The sequence below is a fragment of the Prionailurus bengalensis genome, chromosome E2 (assembly GCF_016509475.1).
Source record: "Prionailurus bengalensis isolate Pbe53 chromosome E2, Fcat_Pben_1.1_paternal_pri, whole genome shotgun sequence".
In the NCBI taxonomy this organism is placed as follows: Eukaryota; Metazoa; Chordata; class Mammalia; order Carnivora; family Felidae; genus Prionailurus; species Prionailurus bengalensis.
The window spans coordinates 31,368,357-31,387,399 of record NC_057352.1 but is presented as its reverse complement, the minus strand read 5'-3'; the positions used below and the strand labels follow the sequence as shown (position 1 = coordinate 31,387,399).

Below are 19,043 nucleotides of genomic sequence, written 5' to 3'. Positions count from 1 at the left end.
AGTGTTTTTAGGTCATTAATTTTTTAAGAACAGTAGGTTTTAACATTTGGCAAGTTTAGGTTTTTAATTTTTTTAACTAAATATTTACCTCACCAGTGTCTTTATCTTCACAAAAAGAGACTTCTAACACTCTGTCTACTTCAACGTAGTCTGGGTTAAATGGTTCCTCTTCCATCTATAATTAAAAGTAACTTGATCGATATTTGACAAAGAAGTAGAAAGATAAAAGCATTATAAACACAATTTAACTACCTATTTTCTATACAGCAAACATAAGTTTGATTTCAATTAAATTTTCAATGAATGGGATACTTCCCTTTTAATTTCCAAAAGATACCTACGATGTTTGTCTATACTAAGAATCAGCATGTTACATATAATAAAAGCAACCAAATAACACTAAAAAATAAGGTACCTTAGACGAGTAGCTTACTCTAGACGACACGTTCCTTAAAATTTTCCATAAAGGGATTCTGTACCTTTCTTTTGCCACTTTCCTCAGGTCTATGTGTTGGAGGCCAACCACCCCACCTGTAGGCCCATCTATCAGTTGTATCAAACATTCTTGATCTACTGATGATTCCTGGGCTCAGGACCCAATGACTTAAATGAATGAGGACTCTCTGAGTGACCTCAAATTGCACTCATTTACTCTTCAACCTACGTGCGCTTCTTTCCTGCAGTTTCCTACTAGGCTAGTGATAACACAGCACTGCCCCCACTCCCTTATTCCCAGTTACACAAGTCAGACATGGAGAAGTCAGCTCAGATTCTTTCTCTTTTTTAATCTCCCACATCTAGTAAGTCATCAATTCTTATAGATTCTGCCTTTAATGACAGCTCAGATTGGTTCCTCCTTCGTCATTCTCCCTGCTTCATCACTTCTTACGTGGACTCTGACAACCTCCTAACTAGTCCTCGACTACCTTCTTGCCTCCCTTTGATCCATTTTCACATTGACCCTAGGGTGATCTTTCTCAAATATAAATCTTACCCATGGCTCCCCTGCTTCAAATCCTTCAGTGACCCTCCCTTGTTTGGGGATCAGGCCCATATTGGTTTGTGTGGAATAAACAGGATCGTACCTTTTCCTCCAGCCTCACCTCCTACTGCTTGGCACAGCTGTATCCCAGATTTCATGCTCCCAAAGTACAAAAACACAGCCTTTTCAAACTCCATGTTATGGCACACCCCCATGTTTTTATACTCGTTCTTCTCCCTTCTGAATGGATTGTTGTTCCTTCTCTTATCTGCCTGGCTGTTTCCTACTCATTCCTCAACGCCTTACTTTCAATAGCCCTTCTCGACTATCTCTGCTGCCTGTCCTCCTCTGCTTAACCTTTAAATACTGTAGTGCTCCATGGTTCTGTCTTTAGTTCTCTTCACTGTCTCAAATCCTTCCTGAACAATGGTATCATCTCGGGATCTCTTGATAACAAAGACACTGCCCAACATCAGAATGGTAACGAGGTACTTTAAGACCATCTGCATAGTTCCAATTTATGTTGTACCTGAGTCAAGTGAGAAAAATTAGTCTTTGTGAAAAGTTAAAAGATTAAGTATTTCTAAAATCTTTAGCTCATTAGAAATTTCTGTATTAGAGGAGGTGAAAAAATTTTGACCTCCCAGCATCCATAAACTGAGGAGGTCATTAGAATCATCAAATTTTTAAAGTTGATTTTATAATTAGAAAGGAAGTAAGAGTAACTTCATGGTGCAAAAATCTGCCGGATACCACCATAATCTAGTGATTAAAGTTACCACCACCAGTAATGGGGCAAATAGGTATTGTGCACTTCCTGATATGATTTATTGAGAAGGCTACAGTATCATTTCTGTGGTGGTCTTTTACTTTAATTCCAGTGGAGTCAATACACACAGTTACATTAGTTTCAGGTGTACAATATAGCAATGTTCTTTTAACATGACTTGAATCCCGAGGAAGCATCAGACGCCACCAAATTTACCACCTATACTCTTTTTTTTCTTTTCTTTTTTTTTTTTTTTTGAGAGAGAGAGATAGCAAGTGAGTGAGCAAGGCGGGGAGAGGGGCAGAGGGAAGAAAAACAAGAATCCTAACTAAGCAGGCTCCACGCTCAGTGCAGAGTCCAATGCGGGGCTGGATCCCACAATCCTGGGATCATAACCTGAGCCGAAATCAAGATTCAGATGCTTAACTGACTGAGCCACTCAGGCGCCATTACCTATACTCTTAAAAATGTTCAAGTAATGAAAAACACAGAAAGACCAATTAAAAGAGATATGACAACACAATTCAACATATGATGCTGGATTGGATTCTGGACCAGTTTAGCAAACACGAAGACACATCTTTTGCTATAAAAATAGTGGAGCAGTTACTGAAATATGAGTAAGGTTTGCAGATGGGTTAATACAACATCAATGTTAATTATATTACTATGTAACAGAATTCTTGAAAACTTAAATACCGAGGTATTTGCAACTTGCTTTCAAATGGTTTAAGAAAAAAGGAATGTTCATGGGAGAGAGGCAGAAACTGAGGCAGAGGGAGAACGAATGTGAATGAAAAGCAAACATGGTAAAATGTTAACATTTAGGGAATCGTGTTAAGATATATGTGGGAAAATAAAATGTACAGCATAGGGAATAGAGTCAATGGTGCTGTGATTGCTGTATGGTGACAGATGGCAGTTACACTTGTGGTGAGCACAATGTAACATACAGACTAGTGGAATCACTATGTTGTACACCTGAAAGTAATATAACATTGTATGTCAACTATACTTCAAGTATAAAGATAGATATAGATACAGATATATATGCATGTGAATTCATTGTACTATTTTTACAACTTAAGATTTTCAAAATAGAAACTCTAAAAAAATCTTCAAATTAAAAAGTTAAAAAAAATTTAGATGAATCTAAAACTGCTCTAAAATAAGCCCATTAAAAGAAGAAAGAAAAAAAATTTAGAGCAGAAAAGGCCATCAACTAATAGGTGAGACTGTTCAAGTGAATTATTCCTATGATGTTTTTGTTCATACACACACCGCCTGGCATAGAAAATATGCAACATATTTCATGTACTGAAAAATCTTAAATTTCCATTTATTTGCTACATTACCATTTCCATTACTTGAATAACTCTGCTGATAAAATTCTTTGAGACATTAACCCACTCATATTCAACTCTTAAGTACTGAAATACATGTGACTTTAAAAATACAAGAAAAAACTAAAAATAAAATAAAAATAGAAGAGTTATCTGCCACTCTGAATTATCAGTGCTCCTGCTGCAGCTAGTTTCCAAGCTAAATTTGGGGAGAGAAAATTACTATATGAAGATGGCATTTGTATTCAAATATCAAACTTGGAAGCCTAAGAATTAAAGTGAATAAGACTTAAATTGTTGATAAATAACACTAAATGTGTTCAGAGTTCAACACATAATAGTTTCATTTATTTCCTTTTCTTACGTCTGCAAAAAAATGTGCTCTTTGTGCTTGTCTCAGTTTGAATCGTTTGATTTTCTGCTGGATCCTTTTATCTTTCAAAAGCTGCTGTTCTGTGGCCCACTCACAGTGAAGATAGGAGCTAAAATGTTTACAAAAGCAATATATTAGAATGACAGAGAAAATCATGTTTTGTTTTGTTTTTAGATTTATTTTTAATCATAGCATCCAATACAAAATATTCAACTTTATGAATAGGTAGCTCATCATTTCATTTAATGCCAACAGACTTCGTACAATTTCTAAAATAAAATAAAGCCACTGTGATCATTATATCCTAAGGAGACTGTGGTATAAACACGTGCAATTTGCCACACAAGACAGAATGGTAAACCAAGTCATCAGGGCAACGAGATGTGATTTATCAGTTACTTCTTCACTGTATTAGTTTTGTTATGATCAGAAAGCTAACTTATTTCAAAGCCAATGTAATTTTATTTAAAACACTTTCTGTCACATAAGTATAGGAAAAAGTGGAATAAAATCTGAAAAGTTCAACAACATAACAAGTAACGTCTATAATTTGTAAAAGAATATTTTATTCTTTCATTTTGATGTTAATAATTAGTGTTTTCTGGAAGAAAATCCCCTTAAACTTTTTTTTTTTTTTTAATGTTTATTTGTTTTTGAGAGAGAGACACAGTGAGAGGGGAGGGGCAGAGACAGAGGGAGACACAGAATCCGAAGCAGGCTCCAGGCTCCGAGCTGTCAGGCCAGAGCCTGACATGGGTCTTGAACTCACGAACCGTGAGATCATGACCTGAGCCGAAGTTGGACGCCTAACCGACTGAGCCACCCAGGTGTCCCAAAGTTCCCTTAAATTTTAACATAAAGGGTTTGCAGCCTTTTAAGTTCATGCATTAATTAAACACTTTAAAATGCAGATAAAATAAAAAGAATAATTTAACTTAATATATTTAAATGTTAATTTATATTTAAATCAGTATTTTCTATTATTTTTCTATCTCAGATACTTACTAATTCTTGTATTTTACAAAAAATTCTTCTGTATCAATCATCACTCCAGGTGATACCTAAGGAAATAAAATCAACACTTAGGAGTGTAACACTCAGGCCACGTAAAGTGTGCAACGTAACATGAGATTACTTACTTCCTTTTTTGTAATTCTAGAAGACAGGATTTTATCCACGATTGCAGCATCTTCTTCACTTGGATTCTCCTATGGGAGGGAAGAAAGAAAATACGACGTCACATTTTAAAAACTCCTTTAGTTGCTACTTTGTAGGTTTACGAACACACTAAAATTCAGCGTATGTTTATTGAGCATGCGTGCCGGGCGTGGTGTTAAATGTTAGGAATACAAAAATGGAAAAACATCACTGTTGTTACTGTCCTGGTCAGCACCTGCATCTTCATCACCAGACACGTACTGTGCTTAATGGGCTCAGCGTGATCATCAGCACTTCATGTATATATTAACTCATTTAACCCTCACAAGTACACAACAAGGTAGGTACCATTATTGTCTCCACTGTACCGGTTAGGAAGCTCAAGCACAGAGAACATAAGTGCTTGCCCAAGGTGTCAGATCACTCAGTTGGCAGGTGAGTGGCTGGGCCACAATCCAGACAAGGAAGGTGACAAGAACGCACAGAGAGGAAGATGCACACTCAGAGATATAGAGCGTGCACCCATATTCATAAGGCCAGAGGAGTCAGTGCTTGTGAAGAAGTGGCATGAGGTAAGGCCTCCCTCCCATTCCCCCCCACCAAAAAAAAAAAAAAATCCACACAAAGGGCTCTATGCACTGGGCTAAAAACACTTCATTCTATTCTGTAAGACTTGGGGAGCTATTAGAGGAGGTTTCAGTAGAAAAGTACTATGATCAGGACTATAATTCAGAAATATTCTGCAAAAAGGGTAACATTTGGAGGAGTTTCAGAAATACATATGTAAGGGGTGAAAAACAAGGTGATAAACCGTATGAAGAAGCAAAGGAAGAAAACAGAAAGGATGAATCTCTAGGTTTCTGATCTGAATAATTAATGGTTCCTTTAACTACAATATGGAATCCAGGAGGAAAAGTTGGAGCAGATTTTAGGAGGAAAGATAATGAGAGTATTTTAAAGAATGTATGTTGACTTCAAATCATTTGTACTTATAATCCCAGATCTGTCTTACCACAAATAACTGTAAAGGCTGTTCACCAGGTAAAGGAGCTGAATTCTTTTTTATTTTCATAGAACCTTTGAGCTCTTCTTCAGATTGTTTCCCTTCTGCATCTTCCGCATATTTTTTTCTTTTAATTTGACGATTTGATCTTCTTTTCTGTAATGAACCATAAGGATCATATTTATATGACAGATTTTAAAGGAAAGACTTTAAAAATAATTACTCCTAGTGTGGCAATGTTGTACATTAAAATTTTGAAATTGTCTTCAACATCCATCTTTTCTCATTTTTCCTTTTAATTAAAGGAAGATTATAATTTTCCCTTTGCCACAGGCTCAGAATCTTGTTCTACTTCCTAACGTTTCAAATAACAAAGAATAGTCATACCATTATTACTTTTCTTTAGAAATTATTACAATTAAAAAAGATTTATTTAACCACTTCACACCTTGGGCAAAACATATTTTATTAGTAATACCTTTATTACCTGTCTTTAGAAACTATTGTTGAGAAGAGTAAAGACATGTTTTATTTAGCTATTTCACACTTTGGGCAACACATACTTTAAACTGTTAATACTTTTGCAGTTTTTGCTTCAAACCTAAAAAGTGCATCAGATGTATACTGGTTAAATAATTAATCGGGGACATAAAACTAGAACAAGATATTAAATAATTGTTACCACAAAACCCACAAACTTCTGTTTAAAACAGAATGAAATAATGTAAAATATTTTAAAAGAGATACACAAAATAATCAAGTAAATCTACCAAATAATTTAATGTGTATGAAAGAGGAACCTGTTTTTTACTGAGTTTACTAGCTTCCCTTAAAAAATAAAAAACACTATCAAAAGCAGAAGTAAGCCTTTTGAAAAGTATTACATTTTAAAGTAATCTAAGTGATTTAAAATCAGGTATAATACACATGGCTTTACTTACCTCCCTACATATCTAATATTTGATCTTCCCCACTATAAAATCAAAATCTCAAATTGGCTTGAAAATTTCAAAGAACCTAGGTTTGCTTTTTTTTCCCACATCCCTAAAATCTCATGGGTGGAAGCATCTCAGCCAACTTTTCTATTGCTCAATATTTGGTAAATCTACCCCCTCTTCCTTTCTTTTTCTATGCCATTTTATATATTTATAGTAACTCCCATGACATCCCCCCACATTGTAACCAGCAAAATGACCTATGCATTCTCCTTTTGGTTTCCACGAATATCCTCAATTTGGTAGGCCTTTCATATTTCCATAGCCATTACAAAAATGCCTCAATCAGTGCAGCAGGCTGAGGACAAACTGCATTCAAAAAATTGCAGTGGCCTTTTACATGCCTCTGCCTGTTTCTCGAGTTGTGGAATACTGAGAGAAAGAAAGGTACTAATATGGTGAGTTAGGTTAGCCAAATACAGTAGATAACCTCATGACTCATGTAGGATGGGTCACCATCTCTTGGCCATGAAGACATACACATTTTCAAAACTCAAGGTAACACTGTTGTTAATATGGGAGACAGGAAGGTGGCATATAAAAGTTGTAATAAAAGGAACTTCTAGAAACCCAAATTTTCCCACATCTTATTTTGAAAAAAAAAGTTACTATTACTTGAGGGAAAAATTCTATGGATCTCTAATCTAACACTAGGCTGAAGGAATATTTAGAGTTCTACTACAGGCATCATATAGCTCTGAATACTCAAGAATAGCTTAAATTAATAAACCAACAGTGACATTTATTATTCTAACAATAACATGTATTACCAATGTTATGTCTCACTGGGCACAAATCTTCTAGGTAGTGAAGTTTAAGAGTAATTCGATATACTTTTACAAGATTCCATTTGATGTTTTCAGCATTAAAGTTTCCTTTCTGGTCACTTAGGTATCTATTAGTACTTTGAAATGCCTCATTTAGGTCTTTCGTAAATTGTAAATGAGTGGCCTGAAAGAATCCTTTGCACTAACAAAAGTGCACATTTAGATAATTCTTCACAAGATAACATGAGAGCCACGTATCGTAAGCTGCATACTCATCCTATGAAGACTTTATCAATCTAAAAGATGAATTAAAAAGTGTGAGTTATGTGATTATTGCTGGAATATTATAAGATTATTATAGATACTATAAGATTATAGCTGGAATCATTACAGTGGAATAAATTATATTCGACTAGAGAACACAGCTACACATCAGGCCAAGCCAAATGAGGTGCCACTCTCAACAAATTATCTTTCTCTGTCATGTAATATCTCTACTACTTTAAAAATACAAAAACTAATTTGGTGTGCACATTTTTGGCTAACGTGCTTTTGTCTGGCTTTATTTCTCTATAGTGTTTTGAAAGCACAATTTAAAATGGTGACAGATTCTTTTTTTGAATATTTTTCTAGGTTTTTCTTCTTAGAGGCTTCAAAAGATCAAACTACAACACTTTACATAAGAGGTCAGAAACAGGCTTTTAAACAACTAACACATCATTCCGATAACACGTCACTTGTGTCCTATAATAATCCTAACGTAATGTACTGTATGCGCTTTTAAAAATATTAAGTCTGCAAACATAGACTACTGAAGTACTCTATATGAAGATTAAGGGTAAAAGAGTTAAATATCACATTTAGATTTTTATTCCACCTGACTCTAAACCTAAAACTTAAGTTAGTTTTCACACCTTCAAATCTTGACAGTCCATTGTAAGTGAAAGCTACATGGCTCTTTCCATCATTCATATAATGGAACACTTAAATATATCAATAATATAGATTTATTATCATTTATCAGAAAATATTTCTTTCCTTCCCCATTTATATTTTTGCGTTAACGCAATGCAGCAACCTACAGAGAAAAGCACGGAAGAAATGCGCATGTTAACCTATTCTACCATTTCGTTGTTTGGTAATAACAATAGTGGAAAAATGGCCAGCAGTATCCTAGCAAAAATTCAACTGAATTTTCTCATGTTGAATAAGTTAACTGTAAGTTTGCCTAGGTTAAGGATAACATGTGAAGAAAAAGCCAGGCCATATAATATTAGGAGCTTCAGTCACTGCCCTTACCTCAACTCTTGCAGCAGCCCAGGAGCCTTGAGCCACTACTCTCCCATTGGATAAGAAGCTGCATAAGGAAGAAGAAAGGCCATTCAGGGGCTTTCTGGCCCCATAATTCAACAACTGCCACCACCCATACGGCCTAGAGTTGTACTTTAATTATTAGAGAGCAGAGGGTGGCCTGAATTATTATGACCTTCACTACATATAGACTTTTTAACTTCACAAGGTTATTTTGAATATCCACCTATTCAAAAAAAAAAAAAAGGCAAAATGCACAGTATTCTTGTCCACATTAGGGGATTTTTAATAAAACTGGTTATCTTTTCTTTGACAGAAGCAGACCAACGGAATTATCTCTAGGAACGATTCAATCCACTTGCTCTATCATTCTATGTGATTCTAAAAATCAATATCTCCATCATTAAGTTCACTGAAAAGCACTCCATAAGTACAGGGTAATATCACTAGATATTTCTCCATACTAAAAGCCATCAGGGACTTCGGACTGTTACTTAACCTCTCTGGGCTTTGGTTTCATTATCTGAAAAATGAAGGGTTTAGAGAGGATATGTAGGTTCCCTCCCAGATCTAACATTCTATAGCAATACTGCTAGAAGCACATTTTGCTGTCTTAAAGTTCTACCATGTAATACAATGTAGTTTTACTACTAAACTAAAGTATAAATAACCATAAAGCAGTTTTATGCTATCTAAATAATTCTACCAGTGCTTCATTTCTCAGAAAAAATGTAATACTCACTTGAGGGTCTTCCTCTTTGAGTGTGTGCCGTGGCATCTGCTCTGTATCAGATATTTCATCTGAAGACTCATTCTTTCTTTTTTGTTTCTTACCCAACGTAATAATGAGTTTGCTGTTTCAAGAGGAAAGGAACCAACAGTAAGAACTCTTTTGCCTTTTTCTATTTTTGGTCATATTAAGATTGGCATGATAAACTTTTTTCCATTTTGTATCACATGAATGTTCAACCAAAGATAACTATCATGAAATCCATAATGACATTTTCAAGACAAGAACTGTATTCTAATGGAACAAACACAAACCAATATTACAGTTAACGTACTTCTAGGCATAGAAAGGCAGCCAAGTTTTAGCACTTGTTTCTCAGGCTCAAAATCATTTTTCATGGGAAAAATGTCAGGTGATAGAACCGTAGTTAATAATTAAAATAATCCATTTATTATCTTGTAGATCTGGAATGAGGGGTTTTTTTTCCCCCTTCTACCTCTTACTAAATTCAAACTCCTCACTTCTCCCCTACTTATTAAAACACTTTAACAATGAATTGTTCTTTCATTATTTCATTTATGTTAAGGCCTATCTTAGCTGTACTGTATGTTCCTAAAAAGTTAAAAACTCTTCTTTTATATTTCCACAGTTTGCCTGTCTCTCTCATATATATGTGTACATGTGTATATTAATATTTATACACACCCATTAAATACAATGTTTAAAATGAAAATGTGTTTTTGAACTTTTTTCCTTGATCAGAGGTACAGAAATTATAGAGCTCCCACATTTCCTTATTTTGGGTTCAACAGATAAGGGGGCATGATTTTAAAGCACCATACTAACCACAAATCATGCTAATTGCTTATCAGGGAAATTCTATTTTAGATATCCATATTTCAAACAGAGAAAACTTCCCAAAATATTTTGAAGTGTGATATATCAGAAACAGAATTTTCTTCAACAATTATTTACTAATGTGGGGCAACTTGGAGGTTAAAAGCACACTTTGAAATCATAGCATCAAAAATTTTAAAACTGATTCTACCACTTACCTATCTGTAAGACACCTGGCAAATTACCTGATCTCTTTTAGCCTTAGTTTCCTTGCCTGGAAAATAGAGATATTCTAATAGCTACCTCTACTGTTGTTGAGTATTAAGTGGGATAATGCATATGAGCTCTTGGCAAAGTCCTGATACAGTAATTTCTGAACTAACCTCTAATTATTATATGCCAGGTGCTCCCAGGTTCTAGGATTTGAAGGTAAAGTGGACACAGTCCCCAACATTAAAGTGTCACTGTTAGAATATGAACACAGTTAAAAGGCAAAAGTGGAAGTTAGTGCCAGATGTAATGTGAACACCAAAGAAGAGGTGCTTATGTCTACTGAAGAATAAAGGAGGTATAGAGAAAAGGTAAAGTTTGAGATAGGAAACTAATGATAAAAGGGGGTTTAATTGCTAGTGAAAGAAAGGGGAAGGTACATTCCAGGTAGGGGGTGATATTACAGAAGAATGAGAGAAATGTGCAGCGATAAGGGTGTGTCAGAAATACACAAAGTACTGGGACACCTGGGTGGCTTAGCTGGGTAAGCATGGACTCTTGATTTTGGCTCAGGTCATGATCTCACATCCTTGAGTTCAAGCCCTGGTGTCTGCTGTCAGCACGGAGCCCACTTTGGATCCTCTGTCCCCCTCTCTCTCTACCCCTTCCCCGCTCGCGCTCTCTCTCAAAAATAAAATAAACGCTTAAAAAAAAAAGAAATATACAAAGTAGTGCAGGAGGAGGAAATGGAGAGATGGTCATCTAGACAGAGTGAACAGAAGATCCTTGTATGACATGTAAGGAGTTAATATTTTAGTTTAAGGCTAGATTTTAAGCTCCACAGGGTGGGAATTGAAACAATCTAAATCTGTCTTGTTCACCACTGACAACAAATGGCTCTGAGATACTCTGAATAAATGAAAACAACCAAATAATAAAGCAATTGGGAGATATGAGAATTTTACACCAATAAGTTCTAGGGATTTAATAATATAGCATGGTGATGCTAGTTAAATACAATACTGAGTTGTCTATTTGAAAACTGCTAAGAGAGTGAATCTTAAAAGTTCTCATCGTGAGGAAAAAAACTGTCACTAGTGAGGGGATGGGTATTAGCTACACTTAATTGTGGTAACAGTTTTGTAATGTGTACATATGCCAAATCATTATGTTGTACACCTTAAACGAATATAATGCTATATGTCTATTATATCTCAATAAAATTGGTGGCAAAAGGAATTTCCAACAAGAGAGCAATGCAACTCAAAGAAGTAAAATGCAAGGCAGGGAAAGGAGCAATCAGGCAAATGACAACTCAAGCGAGAGATGGCGAGAGCCACGGGGTTAATGACTGGCTGCCCAGATGTGAGGCAAGAAAATTCTAGTTAGAGTTATTCCCAGATTACTCTTGTATTGTACTGCATGATTACCACCTTCAACAGGAGAAGGATGACTCTGACTTGGTATGTCACTGCACTCTTCTGACGACGTGAAGAAAGCAGACAAGAGGTACAAACACAGCTTATGTTGGAAGCAGGAAATCAGAGAAAGTCCAAAAAGATATTCTGAAACAGTAAGAAGGAACTAGCCATGTTTGTACTTCATTCCTTCTCACTACTTTCACTGGTCATGTGTTCCCCTGTCTGGTGCCGTTTCCTTATGTTGGTTTACCTCCTAAAATACAACTCTCCCTTGAGGTCATGTCTACGATTAGATACCACATGATCCTGTTCTTCCTCCCTCTCATCCACACTTCCTAAAAAAGTTGTCTACACGGTCGGTTTCATTTTCAGTCCTCAACCGGCCATTATCTGAACTCTTGGAACTACTTTTCACTTTCAAAGCTTCCACTTATCTAGCAGAGGCAGCCTCTGCTGACTTTTGCACGCATTCTCTCATTTGATGTTTGTATGATTCCAAGGGGCAAATACCAGCATTTTATAAAAGGAAATGGAGGCTTAGCGAAGTTAAAGAACTTGTTCCAAGTCTCACCTGTAGTAAGAATAGAGATAAACATTAAGTAGGCCTCATTCCAAAGCTTGAACTCCTAATGTCTGAGGCCACAAAGGACCTTTGTAATGCCAAACCCAAAGGGAATTTTTAATGCTTTACTACCAACGCATAACAAATCAGTTTTTCCTTTTCTGTACCCTTGGCCATGGGACACAATACTCTCCTGGTTCTTGCTAAACTTCTTTGGCTCCTCTTCCTCCATCTATTCTTAGTATTGGTAGTTTTCAGCATGATTCAGTCCTTGACAACCCTTTTCTATCCATCCTGTAAACTTTGTTGTTTCTCAAATTAGGGTCTTCAGCCTTCTTTTCTATCGACAGTCCCTGAGAGATGAAATCTATTCATAAAACCAGCTGTTACTTAGACATGTCCACATGGATATCCCACTGATATCACAATCTCAAAATGCTCCAAATGCAACCCCTTTCCCCAAACCTAATAGTCTACTAATACTAAAGTTAAGTTCAGAAAAGTGCACGCATCAAAAGAGAACAGCTTCATGAATTTTCTCAAATGAACACAAATGTGTAACCAGCTTCTAGATCAAGAAACAAGACGTTATTGGGGCACCTGGGTGGCTCAGTCAGTTGTGTCCAACTTTGGCTCAGGTCGTGATCTCACAGTTTGTGGATTTGAGCCCCGTGTTGGGGTCTGTGCTGACAGTGTGGAGCCTGGAGCTGGCTTCGGATTCGGATTCTGTGTCTCCCTCTCTCTGTCCCTCCTCCACTCATTCTCATTCTCATTCTCATTCTCATTCTCTCTCTCTCTCTCTCTCCCTCTCAAAAATGAATAAACATTAGGGGCGCCTGGGTGGCTCAGTCAGTTAAACATCTGACTACAGCTCAGGTCATGATCTCCTGGTTCGTGAGTTCGAGCCCCCCATCAGGCTCCGGGCCGTGGAGCCTGCTTCAGATTCCGTGTCTCCCTCTCTCTCGACCCCTCCCCCGCTCACAGGCTGTCTCTCTTAAAAATAAATAAACATTAAAAAAAAAAAGAAACAAGACATCATTAGTTTCCCAGAAGTCTCCTCTAGTGCCTCCTCGTCCAGTAAAAATCTCCTCCAAAGGGTGAGCATGGGGGCGCCTGGGTGGCGCAGTCGGTTAAGCGTCTGACTTCAGCCAGGTCACGATCTCGCGGTCCGGGAGTTCGAGCCCTGCGTCGGGCTCTGGGCTGATGGCTCAGAGCCTGGAGCCTGTTTCCGATTCTGTGTCTCCCTCTCTCTCTGCCCCTCCCCGTTCATGCTCTGTCTCTCTCTGTCCCCCCAAAAAAATAAATAAACGTTGAAAAAAAAACAAAAACAAAAAAACAAAGGGTGAGCATGATGTTCTTTGTGGTTACACAATACAACCTAAGGCATTTGGGCAGCCCATCTTCAGTGGCAAGGTCAGGGATAACTCTAAGTAAAATCAGGTAGCAGAAATATATGTTTGATGCACTCCCCCGTTTGCTATCCATCTCCAAACCTAAATGCATATTTCAGACTAGTTTGTAGATGAGACCAAAACTAGTAAAAAGGACACTTTAGCTACTTAAATAACAATTTCCTATGAAATGCAAATTAAGGCCTGTTAATACCCTTCAATATATTGCATAAAAAGGTATTTTCTCAATGTTGGGTAAGCTAACCGAATTATGTGAAATGCATCTTCTGATACAGGTTGCTTAACAACTCAAATCTATAAGGTTGCTTAAAAACCCAAATCCCAAAAGTAAAAAATTCAATGAAATCAAAAGCAGAGATACTTAAATATTTTGTATTTATGAATGACTATGAAGAGGTTACACTGTTCCTTTGTGGAGGTGTAACGTAATGAATGAAATCTCTCTCGGGACAGTGTACCAGGCTGCTTAAACATTAGTTTAAAGATAAGTATTGCCTAAATCTCTAGAAAAGAAATACTAATAACTGTCACCAGATCAACTTTAGACATCCACCCTTTTTGGCTGAGAAGGGTAAGTTAGATAAAAATATTTTCCGTAATAACTTAGATAAGCCTTCATTATATTATTTGGAAAATATTCTTAAAAAAATTTTTTTTAAACATCTATTCATTTTTGAGAGACAGAGAGGGACTGTGAGTGGGGGAGGGGCAGAGAGAGAGGGACACACAGAATCCAAAGCAGGCTCCAGGCTCCGAGCTTTCAGCACAGAGCATGACATAGGGCTCGAACCCCGAATCGTGAGATCATAACCTGAGCTGAAGTTGCACACTTAACCAACTGAGCCACTCAGGTGCCCCTACTTGAAACATATTCTTCAAAACAAAACAGTGCCTTTTAAATTTTATTTTCTGTATATTCTGTATTTTCTTCCAATGTTGTTCTATAGGCCTGGTACAGGTATCTTTTTCCACGAACTCATTAACCATTCTTAATCCAGGCAAAACTCTTTTTTAAATCCTAACTTTGTAAGAGATATTTCAAATATAGTAGTTTTCCACATAAACCATTCAAAGTTCTAAATATCTACACATGACCTTTCTGTTCAAAAACGGTACATTTCCATGGTAGGAGACAAATTGATTCTAAAACATTAAGTCATGCCTGACTGACATATTTCTGAGTAAAATATAGATATATTTTAAGATTTAAAAACTAGGGTTACTTACACAGAACACTGATTCTTGGAAACAATGAAGACATATTGGTTTATTATAAAGTTCTAAAACAGTTATATAGGTGATACTACAAAGGGGAACAAAAATTAGGTTGGTATTGATGAGTAATTCCTAAATGTGTGAGGCAGCCTTCATTGGAAGGCTGTCTGTTAAAAATAAAGACTCCTAATCAGAAAACCTCAGACAAACCCAAACGGAGAGACATTCTACAAAATCACTGGCTAGTAAGCTTTACAACCAAAAACACCATACAAGACAAAGGCTGAGGACTGTCCTGAATTGCAGGTGGTGTAAGGGGGGGTGACAACACAGTGAAATGTAGATTCCTGGCTAAAAAAATGGAACAACTGACAAAATTTACATGAGGTCTCTAAGTTAATAGAATCGTGTCAGTGTGTGTGTGTGTGTGTGTGTGTGTGTGTGTGTGTGTGTTCTCTTTGACAACAGTGCTTTGGTTTTATAAGATGTTAACCTTTGAGGAAGCTGGGTGAAGAGTCTAAAGGAACTCTGACCTATTTCTGCAAGTCTGAGATTAGTTCAAAATAAAAAGTTAAAAAAAAAAATGACTGATTTGTTGGTCCCAACCCTATGATTCTGATCTAGTAAAGTGGGACTCCAATCGGACGTCTAAAAAATTCCTGAAGACATTCTGATGTTCCACTAGGTTTGGGAACCACTGGTTCAGAGTTATTGTCATTGAAAACTCTATGAACAAGTATTCAGGATAATAAAACTATTTTATATTCATAGAGCACTTAAAATACCAAATGCTTTTGCCTACAATATCTCAGTTGATCCTGAGAAAAATTCTGACATAGATAAGGTACTGGTCTATGATACTAATAGGGAAACTTCAGCACCAGAAGGTGAAATAAACTGCCCAAGTCATAAGTTTAGTAAAAGACAATAAAGGTCTCTTTATTCCTGGTCTACTTTTTAAGAACACATCTTACTGATTTTAAAATAAAATGACATTACACTTCAACCAGTCAATAGATACTTAATATCAATAAATATACATACATAGTTTAATGGATACAGAGAAATATGAAACTATTACTGTCATTTTGTAATTATGGTTAAAATTTATCTAAGTTTCAAACAACCAGAAATCTCTACTGCATGTATAATAACAAATGATTCCCATAAATATTATGTGAGGGAAATCAGATGATCCAAAAGTAGAAAAAATAAAATCAGACAAGTAAAATACCCAATCATGGATCAGAGTCTACTGTGTGAATTCTAAAATAAGATTTCATTATAAATGAAACTAAAATTTCATTATAGACACATTCTTCAAATAAACTGACAGTTTGCTATTCTTAGAAATATCACCAAAGTAAAGTGCCAAATACAGAATATATTAATAATAAAGGCTTTTCACAAGCTTTTTTTTTTAATTTTTCATTAAAGGAATCTGTTATCAATGTTAGCAAATTGCAGCAACAGATATTCAGGCAAGTGAAAGAACTAAATATCAAAACATTGCTTGTTTCAGACAGCAAAGGGCAATTTCAAACTAAGTATAAATTTGAAATGTTAATTCATTTGATAAGTATAGGCACTACAAAACCTCAGTGTTTATACTTGACATCTATATTTGATTTTCAGATGTAATTTATGCACTCATCTGAATCCTGCCCACATGTTTATTAGTAGAGGCTGGTAACAAGTTGCATTCTACACAGTGTCAATCTGTAATTGCCCCCTGCTGATTCTCTCTTTGCAATAATTGGACAAACAATGAATCTTCCCCAATTAGTCCATTTGTTGTAATTAATGCATCCAATTCATCATAAGTGAAGGAAAGAAGCAAAAATACTATTTCACATTACAATGTTGAAAGGCAGTGTGGCTATTTTTAAAGTCATAAAATATAAACTTTTTTTTTAAGAAACACTTTTAATCTGGTGAAATTTCTCCAATTCAGGGTCAACGCAAGACTCCAGCTTAAACTCCTTTGGGAAAAATAAGTTTTAAAAGGATTCTTTATTTTAGTTAATCCTTTAATTTGTGAAAGTAACATTGTATTGTATGCTCTTGGTAACTTGGGACTATAAAAGACTTCGTGTTTAAGGACAGAAAGGATTCTTTTTTTTTAATTGAATTCACTGAATTGTTTCATATACTTAGGATATAAGTATTAGCTAAATATTAATCATAGTCCACGTATGTACCAGCATAGTTTCTTACTCTTAAAAAATACTTTGCTTTTAAGAAAGAAAAGGCGGGCGCCTGGGTGGCTCAGTTGGTTAAGCATCGGACTCATGATTTTGGCTCATGTCATGAGCTCATGGTTCATGAGATGAAGCCCCCATGTCCAGCTCTGCACTGATAGCATGGAGCCTGTTTGGAATTCTTTCTCTCTCTCTCTCTCTTTCTCTCTCTCTCTCTCTCTCTCTGACTCTCTCTCTTTCCTCCCCTCCCCCACTCACATGAACTCACTCACTCTGCCTCAAAATAAATAAACTTAAAAAAAAAGAAAATGGTGTTTATGCTAAAAAACATTGACAGAGTAGGAGCATTAAATCAAAAGCTTTACTTTAGTTGTTCTAAGATACATATTAACATCTATTGATTCCCACATCTAATACATTCCCACATATTAACATCTATTGAAATCGATTCATTTAATAATCAAATATATGCCATAGTTTTAACTTGCAATATTTTTTTTCTTTCTTACACATAAATTATTGGTGTGTCTTATTAATCAATGACATCTTAGATTCAATGAAATACATACAACACATTGTTTGGTAATAACAGACCTTAGTAAGGTCTTACATTTTACATGAAGGTATACTTCTTAAAAATGGAACTGTAAATCTTCATTAAATTCATGATAACAAATAATGTATACTGTATCAATTCTTTCTGCAGATGAATGTGTTTCAGATTTTCACTGAGTTTAAGTTTAGATCTAAAGAGTGAAATCAACAAAACATTTTACCTGCTTGGCATTTAAAAACTATAGAATTTCTATAGACTACTAATGGTATATGATTAATAATTAAAAATACATAATAAATGTACACCATACATTTTTCAAAGTTTCATATGCCTAGAAATAATTAATACATTTATATTTTATCCAAACATATCAAATTGTTACTATTTTGAATAAATTCAATCAGGGTCTTGTCACTTTATTAATAACATGGACTATAAAGTGATAATTCTCAATTTCTGATGATTCATTGTATTTTTCCCTCGGATTTTGTTTGTTCATTTTTTCCTCTATATATTTTGTTATTTAGATATAAATATATCTCTATAGACATGCATATGGACAAACTTACATTTAGTTTTGTTTAAAAAACACATACATAAATATATGTGTAGATATATACGATATTAGGTAATTAATAAATGTTATTTTCCCTCTTCCTTCTTGGAATTTCAAACCATAGCAAAAAAGGGCACAATATAATTTCAAAATTTAATTATGTTCATTTTCCTTTATAACATGACATCCTTAATTTCTACTTGAATATTTAGATGTTTTCTGCTTTAACTAAAGAGAAAGGCTACTTCTAGCACCTAACATCTAGCATACAGAAAGAATAACTATGGATGGCACAAAAAAGAAGACAGAAAGTTTAATCATGAAGGACTACTACTGATTAAAATTATGGGGCCACAAAACATTGTTAAGTACCAAAATCATTCTACCTATACCAGTCCAATAATCTGTAATCTGTAATATAAAGAACTATCCTAATTGGCAACACATAAACATAATTTAAATGTCAAAACTACAAACCACAAATTTAAAAATGCTTCAATCAAATCATGTGATATTCCTTTTAAATTTTTTAAAAAGTTATTTCAGAGAGAGAGAGAGAGCAAGCAAGCACAGTAGGGGAGCAGAACAAAAGAGAGAGAGAGAGAGAGAGAGAGAGAGAGAGAGAGAGAGAATATGAATATC

General features: G+C 35.4%; 1 protein-coding gene across 6 annotated transcripts in view; it reads right to left on the bottom strand.

Annotated features, from left to right (window-relative positions):
* Positions 1-19,043, bottom strand: part of CHD9 (chromodomain helicase DNA binding protein 9) — a 156,175-nt gene that overhangs the window by 86,090 nt on the left and 51,042 nt on the right. For all 6 annotated transcript variants that reach the window (XM_043599197.1, XM_043599199.1, XM_043599198.1 and 3 more), the window contains exons 3-8: positions 9,444-9,555; positions 5,638-5,784; positions 4,607-4,675; positions 4,473-4,528; positions 3,459-3,576; positions 89-175 (exon numbers count right to left, since the gene is read on the bottom strand). In XM_043599197.1, the coding sequence (XP_043455132.1) occupies positions 89-175; positions 3,459-3,576; positions 4,473-4,528; positions 4,607-4,675; positions 5,638-5,784; positions 9,444-9,555 (589 nt within the window). The remainder of the gene's footprint in view (positions 1-88; positions 176-3,458; positions 3,577-4,472; positions 4,529-4,606; positions 4,676-5,637; positions 5,785-9,443; positions 9,556-19,043) is intronic.